The sequence below is a fragment of the Pleurodeles waltl genome, chromosome 6 (assembly GCF_031143425.1).
Source record: "Pleurodeles waltl isolate 20211129_DDA chromosome 6, aPleWal1.hap1.20221129, whole genome shotgun sequence".
Lineage (NCBI taxonomy): Eukaryota > Metazoa > Chordata > Amphibia > Caudata > Salamandridae > Pleurodeles > Pleurodeles waltl.
In genome coordinates this window covers 414,065,604-414,091,894 of record NC_090445.1, presented here as the reverse complement: position 1 = coordinate 414,091,894, position 26,291 = coordinate 414,065,604, and the positions used below count along the sequence as shown (strand labels likewise).

The following is a 26,291-nucleotide window of genomic DNA, read 5'->3' as shown; positions in this document are numbered from 1 at the left end:
TTAAGCTCTAATCCTGATTTTCAGGTTCCCCCGGGATGACATTGACCCTCATACCTGAGCAAAGGCCTGTAGTCTGCATTAGCATCTGCAGCGAAGCATTCAGCATACAGTCGTGGTTCCCTGGCTGGAATCTCCCTCTTGACGTGTAATGGGACTAGGAAGTGTTTTTATAATAACACAGCTAATGTTCTAAGAAAATGTCCCTACGTAAGGATGTGTATTTTCTACGAATGTTGGAGACTAAACTTCTACCATGTTCACCGGCAATGTACCAAACTTTAGCCTTGACTGAAGCACAAAGTGACCAAGAATGTCTTGTTTGAGAACACAGTGCTGGGCTAAGCAAAACAGTTAGATAGAAGAAATTTAAAACAAGACCGTAAAACTGGTTATTGTAAAAATAACAATGCAAAGCCAAATAAAATATATCTAGATCAAAGTGCACAGCGGCCTAGTGTTTTATACTAACGTGCATGGAGCTATTACTAAAATGGCTACACAACACCCTTCCCTTGTCGGTTGAAAGTGGTTCAAGCCAAAACTAAAATTTCTCAACCTAAGATATATATAAAACCCTAGTCAATTTTGACAAATTAAAAGGACACATAAGCACACTACTTGGCAATTTAAAACATGAGCATGTGGCTTATAACCGAATTCAATGATAATGTCAATTTAGAAAAGTTCCAAATTAAGTACGAGTCATGGAAAGTAGGAGATCTTCCACGTCGGCAGGTGACAGAACCGGAAAGTCTGCGCCAAAAATGATCAAGGAGCAAGTGTGTTTCATAGCCCCAGTGTCAACCAAGGCGGCATCCCGTGGAGTGGCCATTGACGAGTTGGTGGCCACTTCCTCCAGGAAGGGTAACTCATAATTAGCTTCAAGTAGCAAGCGCAGCCTCAGTGCGCATGTCTGGTAATAAACCCTCGGCAAGAACATCAACAGATCAGCATCTATTGCTGGGGGGCGCTGCTGTGAAAGACAAACTTCCAGTGCATGTTGGAACGAGCACCTTAGGCACCGGAACATGGGCTGCACACAATACAAAACTGGTCTGAATGACAAAGACCAGTCACACTCCAAATGCTCCAGGAGTGTTGCTGCAAAATGCTGCATCATACTTTCACGGCACAGCTGCGCTGATGGGAACGCCGACATTTGTCCTTGTTGCGGCGGGAGAGCCATTGCGCATAAACAACAGCAACAACAGGATGCCAGCTAATAAAGCCAAAGTTATCGGAAATCCCCCAAAAATACTACCGAAAATTGAGTGGATAGCTGAAAGGTATCAAACCGAATATGGAGGAAAAGGTGTGAACAAAACCAAAACCAACAGCTTTTAAAAAATTTGCTATTCCAGGCGTGCTGGGCGCATTAAATATTCGTCCCATGAGTTCACCAAAGTGTCTCGGAAAGTTCGTATTTAACAGGGACTTTATTTCTGCTGATGACCTTGCCACTTGAAGTGCGTAGGTCTTGCGTGCAGATGTAAGGGCCACATGCTTTTGAAACAATAAATCCTTGAGTCTACTTAACTTGTCAAAATTCACGTTTGAAGTAGCAATGTAAGGCCAGATATCAGCTACCTCCTTAAATTTAGTGGGGGGAAACAGTACATTCCCCCAGCATGTAACGACCTTAGAGACTGAAACAACGTAAACTATTCCGGCTCGCATGCCACAACAGTCTTCACTGTTGAGAAGGACGTAGCTGCCGTTTGAAAGCACTTGGAACGTAGGTCTAATCAAGGGGACTGGAACTCCCTTAAGATAACAAGCCAAGTTTGCAGCCGAGGCGTTACACGTCCCATGCAAGGACAGCTGTTTACAAATCATCGAATGACTGACTGAAGTCTCGCATTCACTGCTGCTAAGAAAGACTTCTTTCATGCCATTGAAGCATTTGTACGAGAAGGGAAGCTCCCACACCTTATGGATGTAACTATCTCCCAGCTTTTTATATCTGCCTACCGGAACAGGAGGTGAATTGTAGTGTTGAAGTAGGCAGATTAATAACCCCATGTATTAACCACTCTTCCTATGGTATTTCGGCCACGGTAAAAGGCAACTTTTCTAATTTCTCAATGTTAAGCATGACATAAGTCACTTCTTTCTTAGCTATTAGTTGTTGTCGCGTTACATTAAAAGAAGAAAATATCTCCCTTGCACTGACGTGCAGCCATGGAACACGACCCGCCTTCAATGTTTGAAGCGTCCACTCAACTGCATAATGGACCTGATCGGACTCTGTCCATGGTATAAAAAAGACATATCAGATTGTATAATGTCTATAGCAGAAGAGACAATGTTGTTAATTGTATATATCCGGTTGGACAAGGTATTAATCCCATTATCCACAACATCTAATGCCTTTTTTAGATTTTCCTGATCTATTTGCCTTAACCGAGCAGCAGCATCTTGTTGGGAAAGTTTCCATATTTCAATGTATACTGCATATAAGAAACGTTTCCTATGTGGTGTTCTGGGGCCCGACAAGAAATCTTGTAAGTCAGTGGAGTTAGACAGGAGATTGAGGTTTTCTTTAACCGCGTTCAGTGAGGATGACTTTAGCCACTGTTGGCATAATTATCCTCCACTATGGGGGTTATTACAACTTTGGAGGAGGTGTTAATCCGTCCCAAAAGTGACGGTAAAGTGAGGGATATACCACCAGCCGTATTACGAGTCCATTATATCCTATGGAACTCGTAATACGGCTGGTGGTATATCCGTCACTTTACCGTCACTTTTGGGACGGATTAACACCTCCTCCAAAGTTGTAATAACCCCCTATATGTTGTAATGATATCTGCATGTTCTGGAGATATATAGTGAGGGTCTGGCCTACTCATCCTAAAACCCCCCCCGAGGAGTTAATAAAACGTGGATGACGCCCATTGGTATCTATTGGCCACAATAACCACCCGCCTGGACGTGTCAGTGAAGCATTAAATGTACCATTCTGGACCCACTCATCGAGCTCATCTTTAGTTGCATTCGTGTATTTTTGCCATTTGTAAAATTTTGCAGGGGCAGGTATACTGGGCATGTTTAATTCCCTGATTGTTGCTAAGCCTAGACAACTCGTTTGTTGCACTGTTTCATTTAAGAAGATCATTTAAACAGGAATAAGACATGCTCTAAACAATGTTTCTTTTCCCTTAATTTGCCAATTTTTTGTTCCCCAGACACTCTTCAGATCAATTGATTTGGACCAATATTCATAGCCTTCTATCGATAGCTGGGAAACAAAGGATTCCCAATGTATAAGTTTCGTATTAGTCAATAACATGTGTATATCCTTAGTAGCTGGTACCTTAAAGTAATACGACTTGGCATTCTTTTGGTTGTGCCCAGAAAAATATGCAAAGTTTTCAGAATATGTTTTAGACTCCCTTGTGGTGGAGTTGGCCAATGTTCCCATTGCGTGTAATTAAATACTATTTTGGGATTGCTCGCTCTATGAATAAAGTGGTGCCCATAGTAATTATAGCAAAACATATCACCATAATTTTCTTTGAATTGGTAAACATCTTCATTTTCAAAGACAGTATAATATTGCAATTCTGTCATCATAGAATCAACTGTTTTCACATCCCAATCATCGGATACAATGCCTGGTATCACTATATCATTCATTGATAATTTGAACACATAAGGTATTTGAATAATTTCCGTGGGACCATGTATATCAAACATTACTTTGTCCCAAACAATCCCATCAAGAATTGGCACTGCGGAAATGTTCACAAAGGACAAATCTCTTCGGACTTTATGTGATTAAAAATATGGTTTCAAAACCTCCTCCACCTGTTCAACCTTTGATCTTTCAGGAAGAAAATGACCATTTATTAATAAAAAAAAGGTAATAACAAAACGATCCAAAGTAGAAAGGCTAGGACAGTCAGAAAAAGCCATATGTAGTTCCATGGAAAAATGAAATACGTTTGTTTAAGCCAGTTTGTTAGCTTACGTGCACTTGACAAATCAGCTGTCGAAGAGGCGAATGAGTCTGAGAAATGATCGTTGAAGTCGGCAAAATAACCAGAGGCAGTTCGTGCAAATGGCGTAGCCGTTGTCAGTGGTGGAGTTGGTGTCTCCTGTGGTGGCACACTGTAGACGGCACCATCCGTTTGACTTGTAGTCAAATTGACTTGGTCGAATGTTTCTAAGTTAGTTGACATTAGTGGAACTAATGCAAGATCATCTTCCACCCTCCCAAAGCTCGGAGAGGTATCGGTGTTGGTATACACAACTTGTAGTGGAACTTCTTCACCAGTAGTGAGAGGGATTCGGGAACTACTGGATGTTCCTTTTGGTCGGCTGTTCAGGATCGGCCACATGGTGTAATTTGACATTGTCAATAGAGACAAAACTATTTTCTTTGGCACCTGCCAACAGTGGTAGAATAACAGTTCTGGTACTGTGTATCCCTAGTACAGGGACTGGTGCTCGATAAGAAGGGCCAAATTCCTTTTTCACTGTGACTTTTTCACGTACAAGATCCCCAACTCTGGGAATCCAGCCGGTAGATGTTACAGGCACATCCTTAATTCCTGTGGAGGCGGCACTTTTGGAAGAATTATCGTCACGGAACTGTTGCAATTCCTGTAAGACAGTGACACGTTCATTTATGTCAGAAGGTGTTTCTGCTGCCTCCACGCCAGGACCATCAAGACCCGGAACATACATTTGAGTTCGGAACAGGCACTCATATGAAGTACGCCCCCCCCAGGGACCTTCTAGGCAGGTTATTTAGTGCTATCTGGACTCCATACAGGTGATTAAGCCAACTACGACACGTACCTAAGACTCTGGCTGTTAAGGATTGCTTTAAATCGCGGTTTAATCGCTCCACAACACTGTTTTCCTCTGGATGAAATGGAGACGAGTACTGGAGTTGGACCCCCAACGAAGCCATGGTGTCCCTGAATGCCCTTGAGGCAAAAGCAGGGCCCTGGTCCGAATGGAAGGCGGCAACTGCATATGTACCGATAAAGACTCGCAAATCTTTAATAACAGTCCGAGCATCAGCTGAGCGTTGTGGCTATACCCATACAAATCTGGAGCATGAATCAACAGCGACTAGTATATATTTGTATGCACTATCAGGTGTTAAGGGACCGCAGTAGTCCAAGTACACATGCTGTAATGGTTTGTTTGAAATTAAGAAGGGTGTCTGCAGTGGTCGCTTGGCAGTGGAAACTTTGATTTGTTGACAGATGTCATAACAAAGGACATACTGCTTAGTTTCTTTATAGAGACCTGGCCACCAATAACGGGCCTGTAAGATTGAAATTGTAGCCGCCACACCAGCATGTGCAGATGCCACCCCCTCATGTGCTGCTTTAATCAATTGTAGTCTTACATCTTTGTTAGGGAAAATTGAGAGCACATAGGAAGCAAGTCATAGGATATGGGCGCTCACAGTGAGTCAATATAATAGCATTAACATTCCAATTTTAACATGGTGCTCCTGGCAAGAGGATCTTCCTAACTCCTCTAATGTTTCCAGGGAAACTCACAATGACAAAACACAGCTGTCAGGGCACCCATGAATCTATAATTCCAAGTAAGTAATATATCAATATGTAATGTATAATGGCATTAATACCATGGAGAGTTTCAAGCTCAATTTATTGTTCAACAAAAAAGTTCATCATAGTAACCACAGAATTGTCCTTTGACATCCATGTTCATGTAGTAAACACAGTATTGAAGTCAGTATCCATGTAGCACATACAGCCACAGCCAACACGTGTTTCGTCCTATGAGAACAGTACTCTCACGGACTTCATCAGGGCTTAACTCAAATTATATCTACATGTATAACCAGTATCATTAAGAACCGTCCAGAGTCTGAGTAAAATATATATAATATCCAACATTAGGATGCAAATGAAGTATTCAAGAACCGTTTCCTATCGTATACGTAAGTAGCCATCATCAAGAAAGGCAACGACCGCGGTCGAAATCCCCCCGCGGCGTCCTCTGTATCGGTACATTAATCTCGAACGTTACATCTTTGTTAGGGATGTCTTGTATGCCTACGCCTGGTATTTTAACTTCTGCGTTCAGCATACTTCCCATGTGATAATGATATTTGTTAGGAAATCCTTTAGGATGGGGCGTACCATCAGCCGTAGCTTTCACGGCAGCCCAAATGTCTGCGTCTGGTTTGGAACTCAAGCGAGTCACTGCAGCTACAGTGGCTTCTGCCACTGCTGACTTTGCGGCTTCATCAGCCAATGTGTTTCCAGCAACATGTATTCCAAAGCGCTGGTGTCCAAGAGTATGTACAACATGGACATTCGGTAGCGTCTCTTTCAGGTCAGCTACTTTCCCCCACAGTAGTCTGTGTTTAATGGTTTTGCCTTTGGAGTCTCTGAACCCATTCTGGCACCAATAATGCAGGTATTCATTAAAGGACTGGACACAGTAATATGAATCACAAACAATCAGCGTAGGCTCTGCCGGATCCGTGTGTTCCAGTGCCATCAGCAGAGCTTTTAGCTCAGCCAATTGTGCTGTACAATCCCATAGGGTCTGTGTATAGGTATGTAGAGGACAAAATATATCCCCTTCCATATAGCCACTTACGACTGTGCAAGCAGCAGAATAGTGATGTTCAGTTCCAATTACAGGTTGTGCAGAGCCATCGGTGTACATGACTCTATGATACTGATCAATAGGCAAGGTATTTGCTGGTACTGGGTATTCTACTTCATATTGTAGGAATTCCTGAGTTTGTAACTTTGGGTCGAAAATGTAGTCTACATCAGTGGCTGTCAAAGACGTAGCCTATTTTATCCAACGTTGATGTAGTGCTTTTGCGTTTGGAATGCTAGCTTTTGTAACAGCCTCTAGGGCTGGGATTGGAGAAACGACAACAATGTGTTTGCCTTGGCCAAGAGGTTTTTCTTTAATGACAGCCATCTGTACAGCAGTGAGAATTATCTCTTTGGGAGCAAAGCGTTGTTCAGCTGCTAAATACAAATGTGATTTGTATGCAATCGGGACTGTCTCACCTTCATTAAATGTCACATAGGTGAAACTGATGGCCCCAGCTATTACCCTGATGACCAAATATGTTTTGTTGTCCCTTGTGTGTAAATGTTGTGCTGCAAGCATGTTTGTCTGCAAGTCTCTAAGAATTTGTGTATGTTCAGTTGTCCAGAATTTACTTGAAAAATCGGGAGGTATTAGGTCATATAAAGGTTTTATGCGCGTAGCATAATCTGGAATGTAGGTTCTGCCAAAATTTAACAAACCCAATAATGATTGGAGTTTTTTAATCATATTCAGTGGTTGTAACTATGCGCACCTTTCTAAGAATTGTGGCGCTAGGCTCTTCCCTTCACTTGACAGCTCATATCCTAGAAACAGGACGCTGAGGAAGGCTATTTTTGTTTTTTTTAAATAAAATTTGTAGCCAAATTCGGCAAACCCTACAACAACGCGGGCTACCCGTCTAAAAGTCCTGGGCTGTTCTTATACCCCTGAGGTAAACAACAGAATTGTTTCTGAGAGCCTAGTGCGCTAAAGCTTGTTAAGTCTCTGCTTTCAGCGCTATATCCTGGCAGAAAAGGGTTATTCATTGGCGAGACCCAGGGTTCAATCACACCCTGGTACTCTAATTGCGTGAGTATTTCTCTCACTGGTGCTTTTGCTTCATGTTTTATAGGATACTGCGGTTGTGGCTGAGGTTCACTTTTAATGGGAATTACATGGTAGGGGGAATCCTTATCCCATCCGACGTGATTTGTGTATAATGCAGGTGCTTGTGCTAGAGCCCATTCAATGGAATAGGATTCAGCTAGTTCCTCTGGAACAAGGGGCGAGAAGGAAGGCTTAATAACATCTTCTCCATATGGGCAGGTACGGACAAAGTCAGGCGGACAATCTTGTTCGGCCAACAGGACATCATACACTTTTACTATGCGATCCCAAAAGATTGCATCTATTGTGCATTCAATGTCTCCTTCTAATAGTAGCGTTAATTTGTACACCCTATCAGGCTTGGAGACACGCATGTTCGCTGTTTCTACTTGTATAAAGTCATCAGTTGTTTTCCACCTCCAGATGCTCTAGAAGATTCCGGAAAACTATTGTGACCTCTGCCACTCTGTCTAGCAATGCTAGAGCCCAATTCTTGTTCTTCAAGAGGACCCTCTTCCTGTGTGGCATGTCGGACTGCGACTGCTGCCACCTTTTTCTTTTTGAATTGTGCTTTTTGTTGGGCGGGTTTCTCTTCCTTTTTAACAGAAACCTCTGAACAGCATTTTGATTCCTGTCTCGGTTTCACGTACTCTGTTCTTCGCTCTGATCGCCCACCTCTCTAATTTCTCTTTTCCGATGAGTCTTGAAAGGAACAAGATTGTCATATATCAGTATATTGATATCTATCAGGCATTTTGATATTATCTCTGTTTCTGAGATTATACCTATTCTGTGGGGTCTCCGTATGCGGAGATTCTCCCCTTTCTTTTTTAGGCGTTTGTTGCTTTTTATCCCAGCGTTTCTTATTACGCTCACATGTTTGTTTGGGGTTATCTTTATTTGATTTACCCTGAAATTTAGGTTTTTGTGGTCTGGCCCCTAGGCTAGCTCAACCGATACTTGAATAAGTCTCTGCTATTATTTTAGGCAGCTCTCGTTCTTTTTCTTGTTGCGGAATGTCACGAAGCCGCATGCGCACTGCACGTGCGACTGCTTCCCCTTAAAGGTTACTTAAAATGAATGAGGACACAGTAGCAAAATTGCCCATCAATTGCATCCCCAAATCTAGGGCTGGGGCAGCCCCATATTCATCTTGAATTTGTTTCAGCACTTCTGGTAAATTGGCAAGTGTCGGTGTACCGTGTGCGGTTGTATAGAGCGCGGCAAATACCGGGTACCCCAGGTATTACAGTTTTCTACTGTAGGGACCATCCCAAAAGGCAAGCACATCGTTAATATTCTATGTTTCTCCTGAGGTCCCGTATGGGGAAATACTGCCTCCAGTGTATTAATTTTCTGTGCTAACCAAAACAGAGTTTCCTCTCGTTTGGCGGGTACTTTACCCATAATCGAATGTACAGTCGCCGGATTTATACCTGGCGTTGCTGCATGTGGATGTGATGGAGCAGCACGTGCTGGGTTTGTATTTAATGTTTGCATCACGAATTGTACTAATCATCTATATATTGCTGTTAATTCAATGTATAAGCAACAGACCTCAGCTACTGCTAAATTTCGAACCGCAGGATGTGGTGTATAGGTGGCCAATAAAGGCCAGGTAGGACCGTCATTGCTTAGTGGACCTAACCTTACTGGTAATATTGTATGGGGTAGGGCGCCATCAAGCCAATTATTATGTTCTTGATAAGATAGAGGTATCTCTAAATATGCGTACGCTCTGTATTATCCAGGCGCGTTCGCAGGTGTATATTGATGAAATGTATTAGTGTTCCCATCAACTGCTGGAAATGTGACCCAAGAGTAAAAAAGTTCTGTTCTATAAGCTGCATGGATGTCCACCACAAATGTGACTGGACCTCCCTGGGCCGTTAGGCCATTTGCTAGTAAGTGTGCTGTAAGAGGTTGTCTCATGTTAACAGCTATTTGTACATGTTGTGGATTCGCCATGATAGTAACACTATTAGTTCAGAGAAGGCACACCAAAATGGGGTTTCCTTTTAAAGTTCAAGCTTGAACAACCGTCAGTTGTAGTAGGATTACCTACACAGCTGTGGTGGAAATCCTCAGTACCACGGACGTCTCCGCATACGGCATTGAGGTGTCATTATATATAATGAGACAGAGATACTCCGGAGGAACCGAAAATTAGAGCCTGACCAAACGTAGGTGGCACCATGTCGAGCAAGCTCTCATTATTCTAATGAGACTACTGGATGTTGAGCAGCAAGATCGTCCACGGTGTGGGAGACTGAGTATGACCCACTGTGGGGGACACCTGTCGCTCTAAATCCGGGTTTTGCTCCGGCTAACTAGCAGTGCCTCGTCTCTCCCGAAAGGTAGTGATGATTGGGCAGCCGAGCGCATGAAATATCATACTTCTCAGGGAAGTCGTGGTCACTCAGGTCGAATCCGGTTCTCTCATTCACAATTCGGTCTCATATATAAATGACAATGAAAGCAGTATAGGTTTTAAAGACTGGTTTAAAAAACGACTGCATTTTAGATAGTAAAGCGTGAGCTGCAATAACCAGAACAACACAACATGACGATATTAAAATGGTGACGATGAGAGTGAAGCATAAGAATAACGCTATCATATTGCCACTAGAATCGATGGACTATTTTCTGTCTGAATCATAATTTGAGCACAGCATGTTAAACTCTAATCCTGCCTTTCCGGTTCCCCCAGGAGGACATCGACCCTCATACCTGAGCAAAGCCCTGTAGTCTGCGTTAGCATCTGCAGCAAAGTATTCAGCATACAGTCGTGGTTCCCTGGCTGGAATCTCCCTCTTGACGTGTAATGGGACTAAGAAGTGTTTTTATAAATACACAACTAATGTTCTAAGAAAATGTCCCTACGTAAGGATGTGTATTTTCTACGAATGTTGGAGACTAAACTTCTACCACGTTCACCGGCAATGTACCAAACTGTAGCCTTGACTGAAGCACAAAGTGATCAAGAATGTCTTGTTTGAGAACACAGTGCTGGGCTAAGCAAAACAGTTAGATAGAAGAAATTAAAACAAGACCGTAAAACTGGTTATTGTAAAAATAACAATGCGAAGCCGAATAAAATATATATAGATCAAAGTGCACAGCGGCCTTTTGTTTTAAATTAACATGCATGGAGCTATAACTAAAATGGGTACACAACATGGTGATCATATTTTCTGTTCAAAGTAGGAGTATTTCGTTGTGAAATATTGTTTGGAAAGCCAAGGGCTGACTTCACCTCTCTGAGCTCCATCACACTGATGTGGAGGTGTTGCTCTTGGGGAGACTACTGATCCTGTATCGTTTGATTGCCAATGTGCAATTCCGCCCATGTCATTGATGCATCCCTGTTAATGGTCATGCGTGACTGTGGCTTAGAGAAAGAATGTGCTGAGTTGAGAAATAAATTCTTCACCGGTGCATTCTGTGCTTGACACTGAGCTTCACCACTAGATCCTTCCAGACCCCAGCTGCCTGTGACCATTGTCTGGCCAGACACTCTTGCAAAGGATGTATGTATAATTTTGTTTCGGGACTAAGGCAATACATAATGCCATAATTCCCAACAGTTTTATTATCATTCTTACTGTTGAAGGACACAACGTCTGATAAAGGGAAAGCAGCCTCTGTAATGCCATCACTCTTTCTATGGTGTAAGTGTTTTGATGTAAGTTGGCAGGTAGAAATACACAGACAATGTGAGTAGATTAAGAGAGAGTTTATTGTAAATTGAATACATAAATAAATGACCCTGCCTGGAGAAGATGTAGTTAAATGCTCAGCCCTGGTCTGTCTGGCTCTACCACCTCTCAGGGAACCCTCATAACCCTGACATTCCATAACATTGTTGGGTAACCTGAGAAGTAGGATACCACAGTAAGCTTTCCTTATGATTGCATTTTGATTTTTTGTGACTTTGATTTTATAATGTGTTCCACTAACCACAAACTCGATACTGCTGACGTATCTGATGTATGGCAACATGAAAATAGGCAGCTTTGAGGTTGAGTGTCACCGTATAGACTCTCGCAGGCAAGAGTGGACTGACATAGAGAAAGGTGACCATCTTGAATGTGGTGTAGAGCGCTCTGAAGTCCCAGATGGTTCTTGAGATTTTGCCATTTTTAGGGTTAGAAAGTAGTGAGGGTACACTCCTTGTGCCAGTTGATGTGTTGGCCAATTTCTGTTGCCCTATTTTGTAGAAATGCTGACAGCTCTTCCATCACTATTTTGAGGCAGTTCATTTTGCAAGGTGGAGTCAGAGATTGAGGGGGTGAGGGGGTTGAAACTCCAAACAGTAGCCATGGGAATTGGTGGTTAACATCCATATGAACCATGGCTATGTCCTTCCAGTGTGGAAGGTGTAGGCACAACCTTGTCCAGACAGGTGATGGGTGGTTGGGACTCACAGGCCTGGCATTCCATCTCTGCATAATGCAAAACCTTCTGCCCTGTCCGTGCCAAATAGTTTTCTTGGATCGTCCAATTACACATCAAACAGTTAGCTTGTCATGGTCCATCTGTAGACAGAGGGTTACAGCCATAATCTTGGTCTGACCACAGAAATTTGCTATTGCAAGATAGGCAATACCCTCCCCCCAAATGAGTCATTCTCATATGACCTGCCCTGGCTGTTCAAACCAGAAGATCGCGCAGCAGTCTGTGTTCTTGAAGTACTGCTCAGTGTTATGGAAGGAAGTCCTAATTGTTCTTGTTCTCAGTTGTCGAAAGCTGTCTCCAGTGTGCAATGATACCAAAGCAGTGTGAACCCAATGATGGGACATAAAAACAATGGAAGGTGTGTAGTATGTGCCCTGGTGGATTGTGGGTTCCATGGCAGGGACCATGAGTCACCTCGAATCCGGAACTTGTAATATGTCAGGCCAACACCTGATAGCAGGAGTGTGCACAGCATGTAATTTACTTACACACATACTTAAGGGCTGATTTGGAACTTGTTTGTTTAGGTTCTTGCCAAACCTATGCCAGATTTAGCTACCTTTCCCAGCCACAAATTCCCAGAGAAACTTGTCAACAGACACTTCTCTGACCACCTCAACAACACCAACCCTTCACTGCCACACAGTCCAACCTCAGACCTAACTACAGCACAGAAACAGCCCTCATCGCAGCCACAGAACACATCAGCATGACCCGGGGCAGAGGAGGCACATCAGCCCTCATCCTTCTGGACCTCTCTGCAGGATTCAACGCTGTCTCCCACTCTGTCCTCTTCCATTGCCTACATGAGACTGTAATCCAAGGTCCTGCTCTCAAATTGATTTGCTCCTTTGTAACTGGCAGGGCTCAGATCAGCCGGGCATCTTACTCTTCGAACACCGGAACCCTCATCTGTGGAGTACCACCAGGCTCGTCTCCCAGCCTGAAGCTCTTAAGCACATACATGATCCCGCTGAGCTCCTGACATCAGTCTCCTCTCATATTCCTACAGCATGGAACTCATACTTTCCCTTTCGGATATGACCCCCAACACATGGAACAAGTCAAATCCCTGCGTGATCGAAGTGGCCAACTGGATGAAGTCAACATGTCTCAGACTCAACACTGACAAGACAAATATTGTGATCTTCTGTAAGAGAACCTTGCCATGGTACTGCACCTGGTGGCCGGCTGAGCTACGACCCACACCCATCCCAAGCACTCATGCCAAGAACCTGTGGATTATCGTAGACAGCAAGCAGGACATGATAACTCAAGTCAGTGCAGTTACAGCATTCTGTGTCCACATACTAAAAATACAAGGAAAATCTTCAAATGGCTCCCTAGCAACATCCACAAGACCACTACTTATGCTCTCGTCACCAGCAATCTGAACTATGGAAACACCCTCCACACCGCAGCAAGCAACCGACCAGAGGGCTACCAACCATCCACAACTCATCAGGCAGACATACCCTCAACTTCCTGCACAGCATTTTAATCATGCCGAGCATCAAAGGGCACCACTGGCTTCCAATAATCAAACGTGCACAGTTAAAAATTCTCAACCACACCTTTAAAGCACTACACAGTATAGGCCCCACCTACTTAAACAGCCACATCCCCTTTCACAAACCTTCCAGACACCTCTGCTTGGCCAGATTGCTACTCGCAGTCTAACGCAGAACCAGATCCAGAGGTCCAGCTTTCTCCTCTATCACACATCAGAGTGTTCTCCCTTCTTCTTCAGTTCTGCAAGAAGTTGAAGACCTGGCTTCCTAATAGCCCCCTCCCACCACCCGTCTTTGGCAAGGCTCTCACCTGCTGATTTAAGGATACCCTCCTGGGTGATACAAACAATAACATAACCAAACCTATAGCAGTTATGTTGAAAGAGATATAACACTGATGTGAATATTTCAAAGTCCAGGGCTGAATAAACATGTGTTCCATTTGAGCACCTGTACAAATATGATTAAAGGAAACACTGTCCACTTGTGTAATAAGGTCCACGATTGAACAAACGTTTTCTCACCAAGCATCTTATGAAGAGGGGGATGGAGACTTAAACAAACATGTTCAATGTGCAAAATCATTGAAAAGTTTGATTCCAAATGAGCATGACTATAAAATTGTTATTCATTAAGGTTTCTTTCCTGGTAGACCACCAGGCTTTTTGAACTCTGTGTTTTAGGAACCTGCAATAATTAGGAACCTGTGATTTTGCGGTAACGGAAAATAAGCTCTTAGCTTGCCACCATTTTCTGATGCACACATTGCACGCCATCAGCAAACAGCACATTGTCAGTCACTCTTTCCTGTACTGAAGTGCACATTGTATATTTTATTCTGACTGCGCACACCATGCATAGCCTCCGCCATACCCTGTTACCTCAGCAATACATTTACTTAAGCATAATATATACTCTTGAAATATCCAGACGACCTTGAGCTGTGTCATTCCTGAACTATACTCTGTTCACATTGATCCAAATACTGCCTATCTTTATATTACCTATTTAGTTGTGAAATACTAGGGCAGCTAAAACTTCACTTCTTAGTGCTTACAGCAAACATAGCTTGTCAAGAAAGATGGAGGAGGAGAGAAGGATGGACAGGGTCAGGAACTGCTGGTTAAAACTGAAGAAGGAAGAAAAGTAGGAAGGTGAGAGTAGGTTATTTGGGCAGCTGAAAAGGCGTGACTGCAAGTGGATAACCTGACCAAACACATACCATTGGCCTGGGTGTAGAGAGTCTGGATGAACATTGCAGGTGGATGAATAGTTGGAAGAATGTATCTTTTACAGTCTTGACCCATGCCAGCATCTGTGAGCTGCTCGAGAGCTGCAAGGCTACATGATATCTCTCCGTGCTCAAAGAAGTGACCCTTGGAACATAGAGAAGCTGGAGAGCAGTATCCCTTCACAATAGCATTCACCTGAGTTTTACACTGCAGCTCTTGTTAGAAGCATTGGGAAGAAATGAAAGGATGCTTGCAGATGTTATGCAGACTTATGCACTATTGTGGTTCTTTAAATCCAAGATCTTCAAGGTAGTGGACAAATTGGAAGTATTTCTTTTTTTATTATTTCTATTTTTTCCACTAGGTGTTTGGGTTATGACCCTACAAACCAACATCTCCATGGCTCATATTTGCAGCTTGTTGATTGTGCAGATTACTACCAGCATTTTTTATGTCACTATAATGATCTTGTTAGTGTTGGTTTGCAGTCCTTGAAACATGTGTTCAGGGCCAGAAATAATGGTGTTCATACCTCTTTAAGTGTGCCCCTTGTTCAGATTGTCTGATAATGAAAGATTTTTGAGCCTTTAAAACTTTTGATGACACAAAATTTGCTTTGTGATATAATCCTTGTTTCATAGTGTATACTGGTTAAGTAGTCACAACTTCCACCTATTTTAGCACTCTGAGTCCATTTCAAGTTAGGAACCTGAGAGTATTAGTGTGCAAAGGTTCTGGACAGGGATGCCTCAACTTACCTCAGATATCTGTGGCGTTGCAGTGTCGGTCCCTAAAACATTAGGTGTGATCTTGGATGCAGCTGTCGTTGGGATCCTGCAAATTCATACTCGTGTAAGTTGGAGTCTTACGGTCATATCGAAATAGGTCTCTGCACTTGTTTCTCTGGGGTACTGAAGGGTCCTGTCACATCATCAATGAACATGTAGCTTTCAATGCCCTTGCCACCTCACTGTGCAAGGATTAACTAGGGTCCTGGTGATACATTTCTGTGTAATGCTTACACCTTCTGTCCTGTTTTGCAGTTAATGTATCACCAGAGCATTCAGGCAGAAAGGCATTAAGGGAAGCATAAAAATCTCCAAGAAATGTCTAATGGCACCTATATCATCAGTCCCAAAAGGAAAACCGAGCTCTGACCCTCTGTGGAAATTCAGAATCTAAGGAGTCTTAAAAGGCAAATTGAAACAGATAACGATATGAGACTCTTTTAATTTGCGGGGTACGGTAGCTTCTTAGGTAGAGGTATTTGGCCTGGCCCCTGCCTTCACGTATGGCCCCAGTAATGAATGTGTGAAGTTCAAGGGAATTTTTGCCTACCAGAGCTCGAAACCACATATGTGCTACTGACTGCGCTATACATCTGATGTTGTGGTTCTTTGGAGTATATTAGGTAAGGTCGTCAATTTACAAGTTCTAGAGAAATTGTGATTGACATGGGGAGCAATGAACTTCAAATGTATTACTTCATGGAGGCTGTTGAGAGTGACTTCGCATGGTTTTATCAGAATATCTAGTGTAGAACACATGTTCTTATGAGTACATTGCTTGGATCACCCCATATTACCTTCAGTATGTAAAATATCACAAGCTGGCTAGGCATTGCCCTGATGCAGAGATGAGCTATGTTAGACACAGCTCATCGGCACAAGGCATATCCATTTTAGGAGTTTTCAATCTTTGTGATAGTCTTTGGAAAGTTCGTAACAGAAAGCCTTAAATAGTGGTATATCAGAGTTGAAGCATTAGAGTTTCGAAATGTTGTCAGAATCCTGTGTAGATTCAACAGCAAACCAAGTCCTTGATTGCGGCTTTGCCAGCTTTGCTCTGCTGATGAATCTCTCATCTACCGATTTTCCCCATTTGCTTGTAAAACACATATATCCATTTTCATTTTCTTGATCTTCTCGTTGCTACATGTTATCCTATCCATCTTCGACAGTGCATTACACCATATTGCTGCGTGCCATAGTGCACCATCAGACGGGTAGCACTGTACACGTTGGGGGAGTGATTGTTGGAAAGATGCTTTGCGTGTTGTAAGTTTGTGTGGAAAAAGTTTTTGTGCAATGTGAGTGTCTTGAGAGGTGCTGTGTGCGTCAGTGCAAGTGTTGCCATGTTTGCCGGCAATAATATGACTGTGGTTTAAGATTGAGCAACGTGTATGTTCATGCATGCACATATGTGTGTGTGCGTTCATATGTATTAATGCATGCTTACACAACCTTACATGTAGATTATCTGGAGATATTTATACGTGGAGCTTGAGAACAATTTGTATTGTATGTCTCTGGTGTTCTAGACCTGCAACTAGAATAGTTTATATTAGGTATGTCCTGCGTTGTGTTGAGAGGTGTGGTTCTGGAATTTGCAGCTCATCATATGCTGCACAAATCAATGAAATGTCAGTGTTAGGCTGGTTGACATGAGTTGCTTTAGCAGCACAGAGCGCTTACTTTCCTAAACAGTGTGGACATGGTGTTCTGCACCTGTATAGAAAAATAGGAAATGGGTGTTTATGGGGGTGCCAGTGGCTGAGGATGTTTAAAACATTACACCCATCCCCTTAGTGTTGATTGCCAGAGTGTTGTAAAGTGCCAGGTCTGTTGAGTTCTGCCACAGTGGTTGGCAGATTTGATGCCAAGATAGGTTTTGTTGATATTTGACCACCAGCTTTGAGAAGCTTCCTCATTTAGTATCAATGTTGAAGTATCCAGCTGCCAGCATTGTCACTAGCGGGGTTTATAGGGAATGGAAGAGCTTATCTCACGTAGTGTGTTGTGTTTGACCTTCAAAGAAAGAGACCTGGATTTGGCTTAGTGCTTTGAGTTGATGAGGTTTCTTGGTTGTCCATACAAGAACATGGTAAATGGATATGGTTCACACAGCAGTTAGGACCCAGTAATCAAGTGTTCAGTATAACCAACTTTCTGGCCATCAGTTTACATCTATAGAAGTCAATAAACTTTCTAGTTTCAGAGTGGTCTGGAATGTGCTGTTTCGTGCCAGAAGACATTCACTGAAATATGATTTCACGGAACATCATTCATTACCCTTACATTGTTCTGTGTCTTGTTTAGTTTCATTTATATTCCAGCTTTCATATAGCTTGAGCATAGTCTAAGCAGATGTCTCAGACATCTACAGTTGTTTAGATGTGAACAGCATCAGGAAAATTATATATTATCAGCAATTGTGTTCTTTCTGGGCTATCCCTGTGCCCGTCCACTCTTATAGGTTTGGTAGCACGCTGCCAGTCTACTGAGCATATAAAACCCTATAGGTGACCGGCACTCGTGAGTGTACAACTCAAGGAGTTACAAGTTTTGTGTATCTTTTGAGCTGCCCCTTGATTGTATCTATCCCTGGAGTGAGTGGCTCTAAACTCTCTTGGGCTTTCCAGTCTTAAAGGCAGCCAGCTGTGTGGCCCCCTGAAATGCTGATTTCAGTGTTCATGTCATACCCAGGGCAAAAGTCGGGGGTACACATGGGTACACAGCATCCACCTACTTTTTTCACAAGATGGATGCCGTCCACCCTGCCAAGTAGTTGTGCCGCACTATAATTAATATGCTGAACTTGTCCCGGTGTAATGTTTGTCATCAGCGCCTGCATGTTGTCTGCTTTTCTTCTGAGCAGCAACGTGCAGGTCGCAAGAAGAAGGCTTTTTTTATTTTAAATTCAAGCTGCGGCCAAAACCGAGGTAGAAGTTAAGTGACCATCAGGCCTACTTTTGTTCTCTGTGGAGCTTCACACCTAACTGCAAATGCAGTGGAAGGAAAACAAAGGTACACGGCTTGTTGTGACTTCAAAGGTACTTAAAGAGAGGCATGATTCTGACTTTGGTCAGTCCCTGGATATAAGAGATATGAACGCACAGTAAGAATGTCAGATATGCTGGTCTGTTCCTGTATTTACCCTAATAGCAATTTAAATATCACTATTTTGTTTTATTTCTTTTATAGTGCTACTTATCCTAGGGCAGGGTGTTAAAGTGCTTTACATATGTACATGTGTACATCATAAGTACACATTAAACATAGACAGTAAATCATAAAAGTGTAAATCTATGCACAGGATGTGTTACATGGGATAAGAGGTTACAAGGTGTAGGAGTCACATTTCCTTCACAGCTCACTGTGCTAGATTAGAAGGATAACAATGTATAAACTGCAAGCAAAAGGATCTCCTTGTAAAAGCAGTAGCCCACATAGTTATCTACAAAAAATAAAAATCTATCATGATGTGCTTTGCATGAGACACGTTAACCCTCTATGCTACTTTGATTCAAAACTGTGACTACACATGACATGCATCTTTCCACCCAATGTGTTAACTACCAGCGTTATATTACCATTATTATATTTATTTCTCTGAGATTTACTGGTCATACTAAGCTCTCTGCAGCAGGTGCCTTAACCCTTTAAGATTTTTTTTAATGCAGTCTTTGCAACTGATTAAGCAGAACTGATTTATTGCCAAGTTTCTCCTTGGGTCAATATCATTGTGGCAGAGATTTTTTTTAAAATAATGTTGAAATTGTGTCCCTGATTTTGCATCAAGTTTGTGTCACTTTTTTGGCACAACGCCAAATGCAAAATCTCATTTGTTGAATCTGGTTATTCTGTCAAATGTTCTTCGTATAGACCTGCTAAACATATGTGTGAGGTCCTAAGATCAGATGTCATTCCTTGTGATCTCACTTCCTGTGTGGTTATGTGTTGTAATGCCACTTCCGGTGATGTCACTTCCTGTGATGTCACTTGCCATGTCACTCTCTATGATGTCACATGCTGTGATATCACGCGCCATGATGCCACTTGTATACTGTATAACTTGTTTAGTCCCCCCCCCCCCACCCCTTCTTTTTTTTTAGGACTTGTGCCCTGGTCATGCCTGATGTGTTCTCTGTTCTCTGTATTTTCAGTACCATCTTACCTTGACCGAGGCCATTCTCCTCTTCTCTCCGGATAATTCACCATTTTGTTTCTGTTCCCGGAAGACGAAGGTGCGCCTGCACTGGCTCGCGCAGGGCACGGTGATCGCGTGTGCTGCGGCAGGCCTGTTCTTTATTATGTCCAGCAAGAATCGGAGCGAGCTGCCTCACTTCACGACCTGGCACAGCATCCTGGGGATGAGCACTATTGCAGCCACATGCGGACAAGCCCTTGGGGGAGTGCTCCTCTTCTTCCCCGAACTGGTCAAGGTCTCCTCAGTATCACGGCTGAAGCTTTATCATGTCACATGCGGACTCCTCGTCTATTTGCTGGCCACATGCACGATCCTGCTGGGCATCTCATCGGACTGGTTCCAGGCACAAATTAAAGGCGTGGCCTGGTACATATGTATGGCATTGCCTCTCTACCCCGCCTTAATAATCATGAATCAGGTTGTGAATGTTTACCTGCCCAAGAAGAAGGTGCAGATATGACTTTTGGGCTGCTTCCGCCTCTTCCCTGCTTGGTTCTTTCTCACTATGGCCCGTCAATCCCCACTCTCTTGTTTCCTCTCTCTCGCCTCTCCACTTCTTTATCTGCCCTTCTCTGTCCATCTGTTTCCTTTGCCCTTCTCTAAACTATTTCCTTTTTACCAGTTACCTCTTATATTTCCTTCTTTTCTATTCTTCGATTTTCACTTGTCACTTTATACTTGCCTCTCCTTCTCCCGCCTGTCACCCATCTCTCTGTGACCCATCACTCTGTCACCCTTCTCTTTGCCCTTCCTTTCTCGCCCCACCCTTTTATAAATCCTAATCTTTTCAACCCTTAATCTCTCTCCATCTGCTTCCTTCCCCTTTTTCCTTTCACTCTTTTTCTGCCATGTTGTTTCTCCTGTTTACTTTCTCTCCCCGTCAGGTTTTATTCTTTACCCTTCATCTTCTCATCCTCTTTCCTGTTGTGTTTTGCCTTCTCTCCAACTCTTCCATCCAGCGATCATCTGATTCATTTGTTGCGTTTAACCGTCACATCTGATTTTTGATCCTTCACGTTTCATTGACACAACGTTTGATAGTTTGCTTTGCAACCTCAGTCTTTCATAGTTTATGATCCTTCATGGTCGAGTGACTTTGTCCCTCATTTGGTGTGTTGAACCATCAGATGCAAATGGCTCCAATTCCCTCGTTTTGTCAGTGTCTGACACTGGCTCAGTTTGTTGTGAATGTGACTATTCTCCCCCGCCTCCCATCCATTTGCAGTCTGTGAAACGTTTTTGTGCATAGCCCACTTATTTAAGCATGTACGTGCTTCCTACCGGTTTGTTGTGTGATCCTATCAAAAGCTCTGTGTGTGTGTGTGTGTGTGTGTGTGTGTGTGTGTGTCCTTCGACTCTAGCACACAGGTGGTATTTTGATACCATTGCCCATTTTGTGCTGTCAGAGGGTGGCTCCTAGAAGCAGTACATAGTTCATGTAACTGAGCAGTGCACAAAATATAAGCTGATGAACTACAGGGATACTTGAGAAGCCTCGTCACCTGATGATATTTATTCTTTGTGGATAACCCCAAAGCTTTGCTTCCTATAAAGCATTAACTCATCTGCACTGTGAGGCTCTGGGCTCCTCGAGGTAGCAGGGCTACACTACTGGGTCTGTGCTTCTCTAGGTAGCAAGGCTGCACTACTGGACTTTGCTGTCCTTGAGATAACAAGGCTGCACTACCTTGCTATGTGCTTCTGGAGGTAGCAGGGCTGCACTACTTTGCGCCTCTTGAGGTAGCAGGGCTGCACTACTTTGCGCCTCTTGCGGTAGCAGGGCTGCACAACTTAAGTTTGTGCTTTTTGAGGTAGCAGGGCTCCATTACATTCCCCTGTGCTTCTCGAGGTAGCAGGGTATACTACCGGGCCCTGTGCTTCTCAAGGTAGCAGGTCTGTTCTGCTAGGCTTTGCTCTCCTTGAGGTAGCAGGGCTGCACTACTGGGCTCGGTGCTTCTCGAGGTATCAGGGCTGGTGCAGCTGGGCTCTGCTTCTCAAAGTATCAAGGCTGATCTGCGCTTCTCGAGGTACCAGGGCATATTACTGGGCACTGTGTTCCTCAATATAACAGAGCTATACTACTGAGATCTGCTTCTCGAGCTCACAGAGCAACACTGCTACTGCGATTTGGCTGTATGCTTCTCGCGGTAGAGAGCTGTACTATTGGGAATTGCACCCCGGGCTAGCTGAATGACATTACTGGGCTCTGTGCTCTTTGAGCAAGTTGAGGTGCACTGTTGGACTTTTGCACCTCCCGGTAGCAGTGTGACGTCCCTGGGAACTGCTCCCCAAGCTAGCTGAGCAACACCACAGGGATTTGTGCTTCTCAGGCGAGCAGAGCTGTGCCACTAAGCCCAGTGCACCCACATACTTTTCCAGGGTCAGGCTCTCAGTTCCATTGTCAGCTGTGACCCTACAATTAATCTATAGCCATTTACTGATGGAGGTCAGTACAGGCAGACTCCACTCAGAAGTTGTTTGTGGGTGCAAACATCATAAAAGCAGGAAGTAAGGACACATTCTGCCTGGATGAAATAGGCATTGAGGAGCTCCCGGGCCCAGGTGTGGACTTCACCCTACTGGCACTTATTTGTATTGATTATGTACAGGATCACCAGGTGGCTCCCCAACATCTGAGATCTCTTTGGAGTCAAGAAGACAGACCAAGATCTATGGAAGGGTCAGATCCACTTGTAAGCCTTGGACACGTTTATCTTTTATCATTGATAGGGTGACTAGAAACACCTGCAATTTTTTCCTGGGGTATTCTCAGTGAAATATTTTCTACCTCTTGACAGGGCTCATTGAGAAGAAACGAAGGTATGCTATCCCTTTATTATATCATGTAAGGTACATAGGCAGTGTATATTTAGTATGAAGTAGGTCACATCTGTGGAGATGTGAGTTTATTTTAGACAACCATGGTCCTCTTCTTCCTTTGATATTGATCTCCAGGGCCTTCAACTTATTCTTTCAGTGCCTTCCTGCATTGTTTTTTTAGTTCCATGTGATTGATTGTCTTCCATTCCCTCCAACCTATCCCCTCAGCCTTTGGTGCCGTAAATTAGCACTATGATAAATTCAGTTCTGAAAGAGGTCACTACCCCTCACAGAGTTATGAAACTCCATTACAGCAAGCTCATAGTAAAGGAGAAGCTGAAACACCTTTCTGGCTCAGAGTACAAAATGTAACCTTAAAGCAAGTGCAACACCACAAAAGCTGGCTATGTGCCTTTGAAGTTAATTCATGTTGTGCAGCTTACTTCTATATAAATATGTATGAGTGTACTGCAAAGAAGATGCATACAGCTGTTGAGAATCCTGTCCAACAACCACGGTCGCAAATAGAACATACAGTATGGAACTTCACCAAGCCCTTCCGCACTACTAATGCCTTCAACTGGTAACGCTGTTCATATACACACATTTGTACAACTCACAGGGCCTGATTACGACCTGGGTTGATGGGATACTCCCGTCAAAATGTGACAGATATCCCGCCCGCTGTTTTACAAGTTCCGTAGGATATGAAGGAACTTGTAATATGGCAGACGGGAAATCCGTCACGTTTGTGACGGATTATCCCATCCGCCAAGGTCGTAATCAGGGCCTAAGTGTTAAACTCTCAAAAGTTTAACGCTGGCCAATAGCATTCATTCTTTCTTATTCCTGTTATGCTTATAAAATTTCCCATCGTAACATAAGCTCACGTTCACCTTGAGGAGATAGCTTGGTGCGGAATAATAGATGTTTATTGTTACCAAAGTGAATGGTACTCATTGCTGGTATGTGTTTGCAAACTAGCAAAATCAGACAACTCACAACTGTGTGTTTTATTATTTTTGAACTACAAATGATGCACCAAGTGTGTATGTGCTATAGTTTAAAAGCAAATTGGCAGAAAGCGTCTGCAACAGCAAACTTCTCCTGTGACTCATGACAATGGGGGAATTAGTCAGTGGTAGCCAGCAGACAACTGAAGTCAGCTGCTCCGAGCAGCACTCCTTCTGCTGAGCAAAGATCCCGCTGCTGAGCAGAGATATCTCTGCCTCCTCCATGTTCCCTACATAGTCATCCCTTCTGTGGCAAGCTTGGCCCTGCCCCTTCCTTACTGCCTGAGGGAGCTTCCCTACCAGTGTTTGTAGGGTGCTATATGCTTATCTACTGTTGATGCTCAGCGATTCACCACCCTGGGCAGTTTTTTTCTAAAGCCTAATTGGGTAATATTGGAAAACCTGGACCTACCTCCCACATGCATACTCTGATTATTTCAGAATATGCACATGTAACAAAACATACACCCAGCACTAATTTCTGGTATAGCCTTTCTTTTCCACCTCCAGTAAAAGTAAGTGACTCAGTTCTCTGTTTAACTGCAAATGTAATATATTTTTTTGTGGAAGTTTTAGGTAAGCTGGTAAATCATAGAATCCTTTCGCTGACTACAATACAGGTGTCTGCAGTAAAATTAGACAAAAAATGTCTGAGGAGTCAGCAGCCTAACTGTGTCCGGAAAGAAGGTTAACCTTTTCCATTTCCGCATCCACCTCTAACGTGGGAAGACCAGAAGAGGATTGATGATTCCCTAATCCTTAAACGGTTGTCTAACAAGCATCCTTTAGAGAAAATGTGTGTTACTCTGAATATCTGTAGGCACTGAAAACTTTACTCCCTGCCTAGAAAATGTAACCAGGTAGCAAAATGTGGATAAGGACGTAGCCATATATTTCTAATTCGCCTTGCCCCTATGGTCATTAACCTTTAAGTAAAAGAATGTACTGTTACATCGCATTTCACTTGGTGTTATAGCTTATGTATATTGCATTGTCATTGCATACATTATTACTTATCTGTTATTTATTTATGTAATAAGGGTCTATATGCTTTGTTGTGGATTCTGGATTCCAGAATGTCCGTTGTGTTGGTAACTTTCAGTTGCAGGAGGCATTGCACTGTTTATGGGCTGCTCATTTATACATTAAACTTCTTTTATATTATTACTTTGGTGTGCTGGTAATACTTGCATCTACCCACTTTCGTGTTGATTATAGTGCATTACACACTCAAGTATCAAATTACATGACTGACTAGGATAGCCAGCGCATTTGATGGCTATATATTTGATTTTGGAGACCTATGAAAACTTGTTATCAAAAAGAAGTTTAACAGTGGGTAGGTACACTTCTCTTCCCAAGTGATCATTGCACAATATCAAGGAAAGGTAACGCATTTCAGCCTTTTTAGTTCCTCATTACTGCCTACCAAAGGAGGTCCCTATTGTTTTTTTAAAGGAGTTTCACCCACTAGGGTTACCAGTGGCATGCTTCATCATTGAGTCCTCACCCAGACAGCCTGGATGGGTTCAACCTGTTAGTGTGTTGTTAGCTCTTAGTGTGTTATGGTCTGAATATAAAATTGCATAAAGGTATCCCTAAGTCACTAAAGTTTATTTCCAGTACCTTTGGCAAGGATGTAAAACAGGGGTTGATGTTATGAAGTATGAAATGCACTCAAACATCATTGGCTCTACAAGTTTCATCTCCTTAATTTTGGCTTACTGGTTTTCAGGACTGAGTTTAAGATTCCTCAGCTGATCCCCAATTTGGGTCACTGTATTTAAGACTGCTGCATACTCTGAGCTCACTTCATTTCACTCATTCAGCTACACTCATTGGTGCATGCCATTCATACAGACTGCACTGAGAACTTTCCTCAGTTACATATCTGTAAGTTGAGAAGAAACATCATAAAACAAGGCTGTCACACCACTTAGTAGTAGTGACAACATTTGGTAGGCACTGCACACATCCGTGTGGTATGAGCACACATATGTACTTGCAATTCTCTTCCCTTTTTATCAGACTGTATTGCTAGTATCTAAAGGCTATTGTGGAGCTTTATTCCTTAACATTGTTTTGTATCCATGTTGAATGTGTCATGAACACACCCTCTCCAAAACACCCAATACATGCTCATTCTCCAGTTTTATCCAGTCATATTTGTATTGACGGGAGCCTACTATGGAGCCTTGTGACTAAACAGTACTGTTTATCCATGCTGTGCATACAGTCTTGTTGAGTTTTCCAATATGCTCAAGACATAGGCCATTAGAGGGGGGCAGAGCTTGTAGGTCCGCTCTATAGATCAGTACGGGGTAGATGGGTAAGAAACAGCTATGCCTTGGTACAGGAAAATAAGAGAAAGTAAAAAATGATCCCTTCCCCCAAAAACATACTTCTTCAAAGGTACGTGCCTGCGAAGAACCTATTCGGGTACTTTATGCTCTCATTTTGTCTGCATCTTCCAGCAAGATGGTATTTCTGTGCTGTCCATGTCAGGTGGTATGCATCTGTCCATGACTTGTCACGTGAAAGCACAGGATGGGATATGATGAGATGGTGAGTATTCAACATCATTTTTATAGAAAATGGCCCGATTGTTT

General features: G+C 43.0%; 1 protein-coding gene across 1 annotated transcript in view; it reads left to right on the top strand.

Moving 5' to 3' along the window:
- Positions 1-24,849, top strand: part of CYB561D1 (cytochrome b561 family member D1) — a 34,088-nt gene extending 9,239 nt beyond the window's left edge. The window contains exon 3 of the mRNA XM_069238364.1: positions 19,806-24,849. Within this exon, the coding sequence (XP_069094465.1) occupies positions 19,806-20,309 (504 nt within the window). The 3' untranslated portion in view covers positions 20,310-24,849. The remainder of the gene's footprint in view (positions 1-19,805) is intronic.
- Positions 24,850-26,291: the final 1,442 nt, after the last annotated feature.